The 12861-nt window shown below is 38.5% G+C and overlaps 1 protein-coding gene across 1 annotated transcript in view; it reads left to right on the top strand.

Moving 5' to 3' along the window:
* Mreg (melanoregulin) overlaps positions 1-12120 on the top strand; it is a 59259-nt gene extending 47139 nt beyond the window's left edge. Inside the window, exons 3-5 of the mRNA XM_005331840.5 lie at positions 8133-8223; positions 9557-9720; positions 10283-12120. Coding sequence (XP_005331897.2) covers positions 8133-8223; positions 9557-9720; positions 10283-10417 — 390 coding nt within the window. The 3' untranslated portion in view covers positions 10418-12120. The remainder of the gene's footprint in view (positions 1-8132; positions 8224-9556; positions 9721-10282) is intronic.
* The last annotated feature ends 741 nt before the right edge of the window (positions 12121-12861 follow it).

Raw genomic sequence — 12861 nt, 5'->3', positions numbered from 1 at the left:
CTGGTCTGTGGCTGACTTTAATGCACACAGCAGGAACCTAGCCACCATGGCCTGACATCTTTGTTTCCTTTTGCTTTCTCGTGACTACTTTGGATGCTGCTTCTAACACTTGCATTACCTGCCCCCACTTTGAACTCTCAGGGCATCCCCATGCTCATGTGACAGTCCCCATCCCTCCAATAGGGAACAATCACAGTGAAGTTCATGGCCAGCCTGGGATTCCCCCTGCAGACTCCATGGACTTTCCCAACTCTGGAAACAACTCAGCACCTGTCTCTTTGGGATCCTGCCAACTATGTCATGACGCTGTTCAACCCCAGGGATGCAAGCACCCCAATAAAAAGGAAGAACTTGGAGGACTCAATGGGGAGGTTTTGGGTATTTTAGTCACTCCTTGGTGGCAGGGGCAGGTGGCAATATACAATGGAGGGCCACGCTGTGCTTATAAACACACACACACACACACATATGAATGATAGGTGGCATGGCATGCCCACTGCACAGGTGAATTTACTTAGATGTTTTATGAGTACATCTGTTACTTTACAACCAGGGTCACTCTGTTTAGTTCCTCACCTGAGCATTAGAGATAAGGCCAGGCGTGGTGGAACATGCCTGTAATTCCAGCAACCTGGGAGGCTGAGGCAGGGGAATCACAAATTTGAGGCCAACCTAAGCAACTTAGCGAGACCTTGTCTCAAAATAAAAAGTAAAAAGGGATGGGGATATGTTCAGGGGTTAAGCACCCTGGGCCAATCCCCAGTACCAATAATAATGATAATAATAATAAAAATAAAAAAGATTGACGATAAGGGGTGTGGCCAGCTCCCCTCTCTATTTCCATAAAAAGGTCTTTTGGAGACCGTTTTATCTTACTGAAATCTTTCCTAAGCACTGATTAGGGTTTAAGCCAACATTCACATATAGCTAAAGCTGACTTTATTAACTTAAATCCATCAAAGTTTGCTTAGAGCTGCCGATACAATTGCTCTCCAGAGAAAAATCTGAATAAAGGGGAAAATAGATGTTGGAGAAGCAAATATCGTATCTGTCCTCTGACAGACACATTAGCATCCCCAGTATTTATACCCTCTTCTTCCTTCCTACTAGGACCCAGCTTTTGTTTGGGACAGCAAGGTTCCAGCCCTGAGGGGTGGATCCTGATTGGTGTAAACTGCTGTTGAGAGACAGAGACAGAGATCATACACAAGAGAGAGAGAGAGAGAGAGAGAGAGAGAGAGAGAGAGAGAGAGAGAGAGAGAGAGCAGAGGAAGAGCAAATTACTCCTTGTCTATATAGGCAGTTGTATCAAAGAAGTTTAAAGATAATATACAAGAAATTGAAAGTATAGCTGGGCTTGATAGCATGCACCTGTGGCTCCATAGGCTGAGGCAGGAGGATCTCGAATTCAAAGCGAGCCTCAGCGACTTGGCGAGGCTCTAAACAACTCAGTGAAACCCTGTCTCTAAATAAAATACAAACAAAGGCTGGAGACATGGCTCAGTGGTTAAGTGCCCCTGAGTTCAATCCTTAGTACCCCCCCCCCCAAAAAAAATTGGAAGCATAAGCCTATTATTTGAAGCTGTAGAGTAGATCACCACCAAAAAAAAAAAAAAAAAAAAAGAGAAAAGGGTGAAATATTCAACCATAACTACCTCTGAGAAATAAGATTAGAAAAAGAGAATGATAAAGGAAACCTGTGGCTTTTAGTTTGTCATTTTATTTTCTTTAAATGTTTATTTCTATTATAATGTCCTTACATTATTTTTATACCTAAAAATAAGTTGGTCTCTTTTGAGGTTGCTCCTAAGAGTTTAAGATGATTTAAAATATATATAATCTATTGTTAAAGGACATTTAAAAATGTATAAACCATATTTTTAAAAATAGTTTTTAATTTATAAATAAAAATTGAATATACTTGTTATACACAGATGATGCTTTGAAATATGTGTGCACTGTGGAATAGCTCCATTGAGCTAACATTTGCATTACTTCACATACTTATCATTAGATCACCTTTTAATAAGAAGTAGAAATCACTTGTTAATTGACCCAGTTATCTACAGCCTCACATTAAGATAGTAGGGATAAGAATCAAATTGTTTCTTAAAGTACTTATTTGACAAGTGAAAATTGTATGAAGTACAAGTGATGATTTGTTGCCTATATACATTATATAATGATTACCACAGTCAAATTAATTAGCATATCCATTACCACCCATAATTCCTATTGCGTATCTGTGGGGGTGAGAGCACTTAAAATCTGCTATTTGAAATTTCAAGTAAACAAGACGATGTTATTTACTATTGTCACCGGTCACCATGCTGTGTATCGGCACAATATCATTTCAGCATAACTCATTATAGCCACCATACAGAATCAGTCAGTATTCATGGGTGGATGAATACACACACACAGAAAAATGTTATTTTGCCATAAAAAGAAGAAAATCTTGTCATTTGCACAATATGGATGAACCTAGAAGTTGTTGGGCTAAGTGAAATAATCAGACACAGAAAGACAAGCACAGCATGGTCTCACCTATGTATGGAACCTGAAAGGTCAAGTCACAGAAGCAAAGAGTACAATGAAGGTTACGGGGGTTTGGGGGTGGCGAAAATAGAGAGATACTGGCCTGAGCATCAAACATTTTAATTTTGTACACAGGGAAGTGATCTGAGGAGCTTACAGCAGGGCTCAAGGTCAAGGCCAGCTCCTGGAGAACTAGCTGTTGATGGTGGACTGAGATCCAGGTTGCTCTGCCTTTCATGTTGTTGCCTCAACCTTCTTATCTAGTAGCCCTAATCTGATTTGGCCAACAACAAAAGAGGAGAATAACCTTAAGAATTCAGCTATAAAGGTCTTCAGTTATTAATTTTTAATGACATGTTTTTCAATTTGACTGGGTTCCCAGGTCTCTTGTGCAGTTAACTCTGTATTTTCTTTTGCTACACCTTTGTTAATTTATTTGTTGTTAAGATCTAGGGCCACAGAACCATAATGACTACAGTATAATTTCAGAAGTTACCGGAAAACAAATTATTTTAGAAAATAAGACTTTAACTTTTGATGTCTACTAGAATTGAGTTGAATTCACTTGTGAAGAATGTTTAACTGATCTTTGTTACTTTCAAATTATCCCAAGCTTAAAAGATAAATCTTTACAATATGTAAATTGTACATCAGTTGACTTGCTCTTCCAGGCACAGTGGTGCACACCTGTAATCCTAGCAACTCAGGAGGCTGAGGCAGGAGGATTACAAGTTCAAAGTCAGCCACAGCAACTTAGTGAGGCTCTAAGCAACCTAGTGAGACCCTATCTCAAAATAAAATACAACAAAGGGTTGGGAATTTGACTCAGTAGTTGAGTGCCCCTGGTTCAATAGCTGAGTACCAAAAAAAAAAAAAAAAAAAAAAAGACTTGCTCCTTGCTTGTCTTTAATACCAGGAAGTAGGTGAATAGATTTTGTACATCCCCATTCCCCCATTCCTCATTTTCTGCACTTAGATTCTGTTCGCTGGGTTATATGTTTAAGAGGAATTCAGATTCTCCAGTTATGATTTATTTTGTGAAATGCCAATTCTTAGATAAAATCCTACCAAAAACTTCCATTGGTTTAAGAGCTCTATATGTTGCACAGAATTTCTAGATACTATAATGTGTTTATTCATGATGATTCTGTCAAAAGAAGATAGTAATGATATGCACATATGTGAAATGCCTAGTTTCATTCCACTGATCTTAATAAGTACCTATCATGTGCAAGTTGCCTGTGAGCCACACTAAGGGACAGTGGGATCCAGAGATGTACTAGGTACAGACCCATTCTTAGTACTGTTAATTAGGTGTATATTGCATCTGTCAGAGTAACACTGAATGAATTTGTATAGCATTCGGTGTGGGTATTTAGGAATAGCAAAATAGCTCATAGATGGACAACAGGAAGGGAACATACGGATAATCCAAGGATGAGTGGATCTCTGAAAAATAGAGATTTGTCTACACTTAGAACAAGGCCTGAGGTATCGGCCTAAGGAACTAAGAAAAACTAAGAGACCTTCAATCATGAGTTAGTGAAGCCACCTAGTGGTTGGTTACTTGTGTTAAGATGTGTGGACATGAAGCAGCTCTGTGGATTGTGTAACTAAAGTTCTGATTACTTTTCACTAAGTCCAGAAAACAGGATCAGTTTTATTGACGATAAGCATATACCACTGATAAGTACCACTCTGTCTGATGCCTTGTTTATAGTCTTTATGAAACAGGATTTAAGGCAACTCACATGAACTAGAACATGAGAACAAAAAAGAAAAGATCATAATGAAAACATAAAAAGCAGCCTCCGAGTTGTAATCATTAAAAAAAATGCCTACTAAATCATATATATATTTTAATACCTTTATTTTATTTTTGTGTGATGCTGAGGATTGAACCCAGGGCCCCATGCATGCTAGACAAGCGCTCTACCTGTAAACCACAACCCCAGCCCCCAAATCCTATATATATATTTTTTACTGAAAAGACTAAATTTCCAACTTAAAGTAGAAACTGATCAGTTATAAAATTTGATGTCCAGAAAGTTAAAATAGTGTTTAGGAAAAATAAAATCCCATTTGATGCTGAGCACAGACACATTTCTTTCTGGGTGTCCTGAGGAATGGGCTAATAAGTAGTGGAATGCATAACATTTTCCTCTCATAGTAGAAATCATTCGAAATCTTGGAGGATTTTTTTTTTCTGGTTTTAAATTGCATCTACACTGATTTGGAGGAGAATGTGCCCGCCTTGAATTTGAAAGGCTTATATTAATCTGCCAAGCCTTACAGTAGGCCTTAGGGCATAGGTAGGAGTATTGCCACATAGCAGATGAAGCAACTGAGAGGCAGAGAACTTCCCTGTGGTCAGGCTGTTAATATAGAGTGAGCTGGGATCCAAACCTGGACAGTCTGGGTCTTTTCCAGTGTGCTATACTGATTGGGCAATGAAGTATATAAAAGGCCCATCTAATGAAGAGGACAGCACTCAGGTTTTCTCCCCCTTAGTTTTTCCAGTCTGTAGGGAATTGGAAAGAAGAAAAAGTATATTCTATAAAAGGACCTATCTATAAAGTTCCATGTAGATAACCCTCTCTAAAAACAAATTTCCATGACACTTCAAAGGTGTACTTAGTTCCATAAAGATTCTAATGTTTCTAAAAGATTTAGCCTCTGTATGGGGACAATGTGATGGTCTAATACACAAGACTGATAAAGAACTTTTCAGAATGATAGCCTGTTAATGGCTTGCTGAGTTCTCGAAAGATTCATCCCATCAAGGGAAGTAAATAAGACAGAGTGGTTTTTCTGCATCTGTTGAGATGATCATATGATTCTTATCTTTGAATCTTACTGATGTGATGAATTACAGTTATTGATTTCCCTTTGGTGAGAATCAACCTTGCATCCCTGGGATGATCCCACTTGATCATGGTGCACGGTCTTTTTGATTAGTTATTATATTCGATTTGCCAGAATTATATTGAGAATTTTTGCATCTATGTTCATTAGAGATATTGGTCTAAAGTTTTCTTTCTTTGATGTGTCTTTGCCTGGTTTTGGAATCAGGGTGATATTGGCCTTACAGAATGAGTTTGGAAGTGCTGCCTCTTTTTTATTTCTTGAAATAAATTGAGGAGTATTGGTATTAGTTCTTCTTTAAAGGTCTTGTAGAACTTGGCTGTGTATCCATCCGGTCCTGGGCTTTTCTTGGTTGGTAGGCTTCTGATGCTGTCTTCTATTTCATCACTTGATGTTGGTCTGTTTAAATTGTGTATATCTTCCTTGTTCAATCTGGGCAAATCGTATGACTTAAGAAATTTGTCAATACCTTCAATATCTTCTATATTATTGGAGTATATGTTTTCAAAATAATTTCTAATTATCCTCTGTATTTCTCTAGTGTCTATTGTGATATTACCTTTTTCATCATGTATGCTGGTAATTTGAGTTTTCTCTCTCCTTCTCTTCATTAGGGTAGCTAAGTGTCTGTCAATTTTATTTTTTTTTCGAAGAACCAACTTTTTTTTTTGCCAGTTTTTTTCAATTGTTTCTATTTCAGTGATTTAGACTGGTAGACCAATGGTACAGAATAGAGGACACAAACTTAACCCACAAAATTATAATTATCTTATATTAGACAAAGGTGCCAAAAACATGCATTGGAGAAAAGATAGCCTCTTCAACAAATGGTGCTGGGAAAACTGGAAATCCATATGCAACAAAATGAAATTAAACCCCTATCTCTCGCCATGCACAAAACTCAACTCAGAGTGGATCAAGGACCTAGGAATTAAACCAGAGACTCTGAGTTTAATAGAAGAAAAAGTAGACCCTAATGTTCATCATGTGGGATTAGGCCCCAACTTTCTTAATATGACCCTTATAGCACAAAAGTTAAAACCAAGAATCAATAAATGGAATGGATTAAAACTAAAAAGTTTTTTCTCAGCAAAAGAAACAATCAGTGAGGTGAACAGAGAGCCTGCATCCTGGGAGCAAATCTTTAACCCTCACACATTAGATAGAGCACTAATCTCTAGGGTATATAAAGAACTCAAAAAGCTAAGCACCAAAAAAACAAATAACCCAATCAATAAATGGGCCAAGGACCTGAACAGACACTTCTTAGAAGAGGATATACAATCAATCAACAAATATATGAAAAAATGTTGATCGTCTCTAGCAATTAGAGGAATGCAAATCAAAACTACTCTAAGATATTATCTCACTCCAGTCAGAATGGCAGCTATTATGAAGACAGACAACAGTAAGTGTTGGTGAGGATGTGGGGGAAAAGGTACACTCATACATTGCTGGTGGGACTGCAAATTGGTAGCAGTATGGAGATTCTTTGGAAAACTGGGAATGGAACCACCATTTGATCCAGCTATTCCTCTCCTTGGGCTATACCCAAAGGACTTAAAAACAGCATACTACAGGGACACAGTCACATCAATGTTTATAGCAGCACAATTCACAATAGCTAAACTGAGGAACCAACCTAGATGCTCTTTAGTAGATGAATGAATAAAAAAATGTGGCATATATACACAGTGGAATACTACTCAGCAATAAAAGAGAATAAAATCATGGCATTTGCAGGTAAATGGATGGCACTGGAGAAGATAATGCTAAGTGAAGTTAGCCAATCCCAAAAAAATAAATGCTGAATGTTTTCTCTGATATAAGGCAGCTGATTCATAGTGGGGTAGGGAGGGGGAGCATAGGAGAAATAGACAAATTCTAGATAGGGCACAGGGGTGGGAGGGAAAGGGAAGGGACAGGGGGTTACCAAGGATGGTGGAATGTGATGGACATCATTATCTAAAGTACATGTATGAAGACACGAATTGGTGTCAACATACTTTATATACAGACAGAGATATGGAAAACTGTGCTATATATGTGTAATAAGAATTGTAATGCATTCCACTGTCGTTTATTTTAAAAAATCAATTTAAAAATTTTAAAAAATAAAGACAGAGTGGTGCTGAGCCTTTGATGTAGAAAGCATTGGCTAGGAATCAAGATGCTTGGGATTCCCAGGTTCTGGCATTTCTAATAACAAAGGGAGCTTCTGGGGGAGTCACTCTTATCGTGAACTTTGCAGTAAGACTTCAGTTTAAATATTAATCCTAGAACCTGTGAGCAGGACGACAGCGAATTAGTTAAGTTCTTTGAGCCTCCATTTCTTCATCTATCAATTGGCTTAAATACAGAATTTATATTAGTCGTTCACCACACACAGGCATTGTGCTTGTATATCTTTAATCTTTATAACAATCTTAAATGAAATATTTACCATTGTTTAACCCATTTTGCAGGTGAGATCTCTGAGAGAATAAAGTGAAGAGTTTGATATGTTTGTGGAAAGTGCCCTATCACCTTGTCCTCAGCAGATTCTGCAGACATGGTAGCTGATGGTATTCCTGCTGGCTCTATCTCATCCATCCCTTGCTCTTCTTGTAGGCATGCTTTGAAGATTAGTCAAGAGGGAGGTCATGCGTTAAAGCAAAATGACAGTCAAGAATGAGGTAGAGGTTTAGGCCAGAGGGTATGAATAATACTGAATTTTAAATTTCTTACAGGAGTGGCAAAAACTCAACTATGATATCTATGCCCTGCGGCAGATTCGAAGGGAAGTGAGAAACAGATGGAAACGCATTTTAGAAGATTTGGGTGAGTCTGAAAGAAATTGTGAAATGGTAAAAATAACCAGTTGTGATCATTACTCTTTCCACCATGGTTTTTACAAAAAGAATGCCAATAATTGGCTAATTAAAACTACCGTGTACTAATTATTTTCCCAATCCTGCTTTCATAACCTCAAGCAAAAAACCTCTGATATTTCTGTTTTCAACAGCCTATGTCTCGAGGACATACTCTGCCATGTGCTACTCCATCTGTCCCCATATAGGGTAGCACAGGGCAGTGAAGTCATCCAGGGACTACGATTTACTGTTTCCTTCGTACATTGGATTAAATGGAGATAATTGGCCAGTTACGAATAGCTTTATAGATGAGGCAGGCTAGGACACATTTGGTTGTAAGAGAGGCAGCAAGACTTGGTACAAAATTTCTGAACAAGTAGAAGGAAGAAAAGTTTCAAGGTTGGGGAAAAAATCCCTTGTGGCATTAGAGTAGATAGCAGATAATAGTTTTTCTTAATTCTACCAGGTTGTGATGTGATAAACATCATAAAATAAATCTGTCTTAATATTTATATTAACTATTAAATAATATAAGATTAATATAAAAATTAATATAAAATAAACCACTCATCATAAAATAAACCTGTTTTAATATTTACAAAATGAATTTATCAATTTTGAAGTCCTTGGTCCTTCTGCTTTGAAAGCGCACAATGTCCTGGGATCGTCACTTTTCCAAAGAGGGTGCCATGTGATAGCCCTTGATATTTAGTGGGATGCCATGGGTTGAGGTGGGCCTCTGCCCTCTTAACTCACCCGATATTCTCATGAATTAATAGTCTTCTTTTTACAATTAAGCTATTCTCTGAAGGTTTAAGTCTTGGGGCCTTTTCTACCTATGGGTAAGTAATTTTCACCAGCCAACCATATTTCTCTGAGGAAGAAAATCTGGGCTTGGGGAAATAGGGATCTGGAGGTGATGCAGGGTGGGTGGTGGGGGCAAGAAGGAATTCTAGAACAGAGCCTCGAGGAGGCAAGAGTAGAGCGGACAGGGACGAGGGTTTCAAACTAAACCAAGGTCCGAAAGAGGCAGTGGGTGAGTATATGCTTTTAACTCTGAGGGACAATTTAATGCGGAAAGCCAACAGGGAGAAACAGCAAAAGTATTTTAATTAAAGACTCTGCTAGTCACACAGAGCTGGGGAGCAGCACATGGAGTAGTGCCTCTGGCTCAGTCTTCCCGATGTTTGTATACAATCTGCATTTGGGTCCCTTTTCATCTCCTAGGGGGCAGGAACCTTATTGCAGGGCAGACATTTCCTAGTGGCTACTTTACATGAAGGTCAATCTTCTTGCCTCAGGTTTTCAAAAGGAAGCGGACTCTTTGTTGTCAGTGACTAAACTCAGCACCATGAGTGATTCTAAAAACACAAGGAAAGCTCGAGAGATGCTGCTGAAACTGGCTGAAGAGACTAGTATTTTTCCAAGAAGCTGGGAGCTCTCAGAGAGATACCTGTTTGTCGTGGTAAGTAGTGGATGCCTTTTTTTTTTTTATCTGCCCTAATTTTGCTTTGATTTTTGCCTTTTCTAGTATTTAATGTGCTCTTCTTTCTGAAGCCACCAGCCACCACTGCAGGAGGAGGTAGCAGCTCATGCTGCCATCCTATGCACTGGCTTCCAGTGGCCAAGTGGCACCAGAGTCACCTGAACAGCTTTAAAAATCCAGTTTTCTGGATTACACCTAAAGCTCTTGCAGCTTGGGGTGTGGTTCAAGAGTCTGTTTTGCTGTTGATTCTGCTGTGTAGTTAGATTTCTGAATGATTTGTAGGTCGAAGAGATGTGAGGGATACTGCTTATATAACCTAAGGTTGAAAAGTCATTTGGAAGGACCCCAAGACTGGTGGAGTGTTTCTTGGGTAATATAAATAAAGGGAGAAGGTATGTTTTAAAATTTTTTGGGAAAAATTTAAGAAATATTTTACTTGTTCATTATTATTTCTAGGGAGGTTTTGTTTTTATGAGATTGATTTTGCTTGGCAACCATCTTTGTTTCTCTTTTATATTTATTCATTCATTCATTTTTGCAGGACCGTCTTATTGCTCTTGATGCTGCAGAAGAGTTCTTTAAAATTGCTAGTCGAACTTACCCCAGAATGCCTGGGGTCCCTTGCCTGGCTAATGGCCAGAAAGAACCACACTACCTTCCATTTCCAAGTCCCTAAAGGAGACTCAGAGGCAGAATGGGAATCCTTCCACTCGGACTCAACAGCAAACCAAAGTTGGATGTTTGCACATAGAAGATTGCCAGCAAGTAGAGGGCCTAGTCAGAAATAATCCTGAGCTCTACAACAATGTCAAGTTTTTGTGAGGACTTCTAAGAAATGTTCTGGTTTCATTGAAACACCCTGGTGATCTTGCATCTAGAAAGGAAGTTGAAGTCAGTGGGGGAATTCATGATGGTAATTAGATTCTAAGAGCCCATTGTCCCAACCTTCATTTTGGTTGTACAATAAGCTCCGATCATTGGTCCTATTTGGGGAATAGGGTATTCTAATTTCTAAAGCAATAGAGCTATCATTGAGCCCCAAATAATTAGAATAAAATACAGGCTAATCCCTCACCTCCGAAGACTAGGCATTATGTGACCTCTCTTCGATTTGGAAAAGCCTGCAGAACATTGGAGGGTATCCCAGGTGTCGTTCTCAATATCAGTTATGATTATTGATGAATCGGTAGAAAGGTCCAGGAGAGATGCTCAGAAGTGGGTTCCAGCTAGCATGGCCTTTAGGCGAACTTCCTGTTGCTACAGATGAAAAGTTCTGTCTTCATATGAGGTACATGCATCTTAACACCCTCAACTTTGTTATCTGGTGACCTCATTTTTGCATATTGTCCATTTCTAGTTCAAAGTCCCTGGCATTTAACTGGGATAACATCTGTAAACTGAAGATGTGTGACCTTCACTTCCTTCTCTTGTCTTTAATCTGTTTCCGACTTGTGAGCCAAGAGTCTCACCTGCCCAGGGAGCACCTATGCAGACCTGCAGATGTGCAGACAGCAAGGCTGTTGCTGGGATTTCTTTGCAGATGATTTTCACATTGGAGCAATGCTATCCACAAAGCTTGCTTCTGTCCACAGCTTCAAAAGTTACTTGCCACTTAAGCAAGGAGCTTGCCAAGAGACTGTGGTTCATTTTGTTGAAAAGCCTTTAGGGATGTGTAGGATTTATCAGTAGAGTGCTGAGAACAATGGCAATATTATTATTATTATTTTTTAACAGATTTTGCACTTCTGACTTCAGGTTAAAAACTAACTTGTATTAGTCCAAGAAATTGTGACTTGAAAATTTTCATATCATGATTAGCTTTTTGGGTCGTGTCCACTATGTTTAAAATATTTCCTAAAAGATACATGTTCTCCATTTATTAATGCATTACAGGCCAATTTAGCTGATGTGTTTCTGGAAAATCCTTTATAGTTTAATAAATAAACTAAAAGTTTTATTTAAAAAATATTTAGTACTTAAACTCTTGTCTCATGTTGTTTAAAATTACCCTGCAGATATTTTCCTCACTTCTGTAGGCTCTTGGAAGATAAACATACAAATAGCAAAACAAGCAATAAAATAAAAAGATAATCTTAGAATGTCATACAGTTTTAATATCTGCACTCAGAATTTATGTTTTGTCTTTCTGACTTTTTCATTGTCAAAATAGATGAGATTATTTGCATCTATGGAGTTATAAATTGTTACCATAGTTTTTATTTTTGGTAATGAGCCAGTAAGAAAAAGATTGTCTGTATGATTACTAAAATACATGGAATTATCCAGAAATTTTTTTCCAAGGAATTAAAAACTTCTGTATTTACTTGCAAGTTGGATGTGTGTTATATTTTGGAAAAATAAAAAGGAGTAGATATCCTTTCCATAATCTCTTTCAATTAAAGGGCAGAGAAGCCAAGAGGCAGATGGGTTGAAGGACCTCCTGTCATCCTAAACACAGTCAAGAGGTGGATCTGTACTGCAGTGAGTGGAAATGGCTGGGTGGTGAAGGGCTCAGGGGTGACTGAGGTGGCCACTTCAGAAGTCACTGTGTGCTCAGCAGGACCAAGGGCTGCAGATGTGCAGGAGATTTCCTACGTTTAATCATCTCCTTGTTGACGATTTCTTAAAAGTTCATCTGAATATGCAGGATGATTTCAAGTGGTAGATGGATGGAAGGGTTTATATTAATTGCTATTTATTTTAGGATATGCCAGGGGAAAATCCCTGTAACTAGCAGATCAAATACCTGATTTTGTATTTCATGAATGTTATTGCACAGCACAATAAAGGAAGGCACATTTTCTAAAGAATGTATTGGTGAGGGGCATCAGTGTCACTTAGAAGCTCCACGGCAGCTCCGTGGACCAGATGCTGACAGAGCAGTGGGACTATTGGCAGCAAAGGTGTGACCAAATGGGGACCTCGTAGCAACGTTCCACTGTCAGAGCAATGTGGGCACAATTATCATAATGAGTGGCCCACAGAGAGCTTTAGTGATGGTTAATAGAACATGGCCAATTAGATGGGTAAACAATAAGAATATTTTTCAGGCCATGCCACTGAAAGGTCTTAAGGGTGGATGATCAGGAGGTAGGACATGGCTGCCTTAACAAACGTTAT

Source organism: Ictidomys tridecemlineatus, chromosome 7 (assembly GCF_052094955.1).
Source record: "Ictidomys tridecemlineatus isolate mIctTri1 chromosome 7, mIctTri1.hap1, whole genome shotgun sequence".
NCBI lineage: Eukaryota > Metazoa > Chordata > Mammalia > Rodentia > Sciuridae > Ictidomys > Ictidomys tridecemlineatus.
Note: the sequence above shows the minus strand (reverse complement) of the source record. Positions and strands in the feature narration are given on the sequence as shown.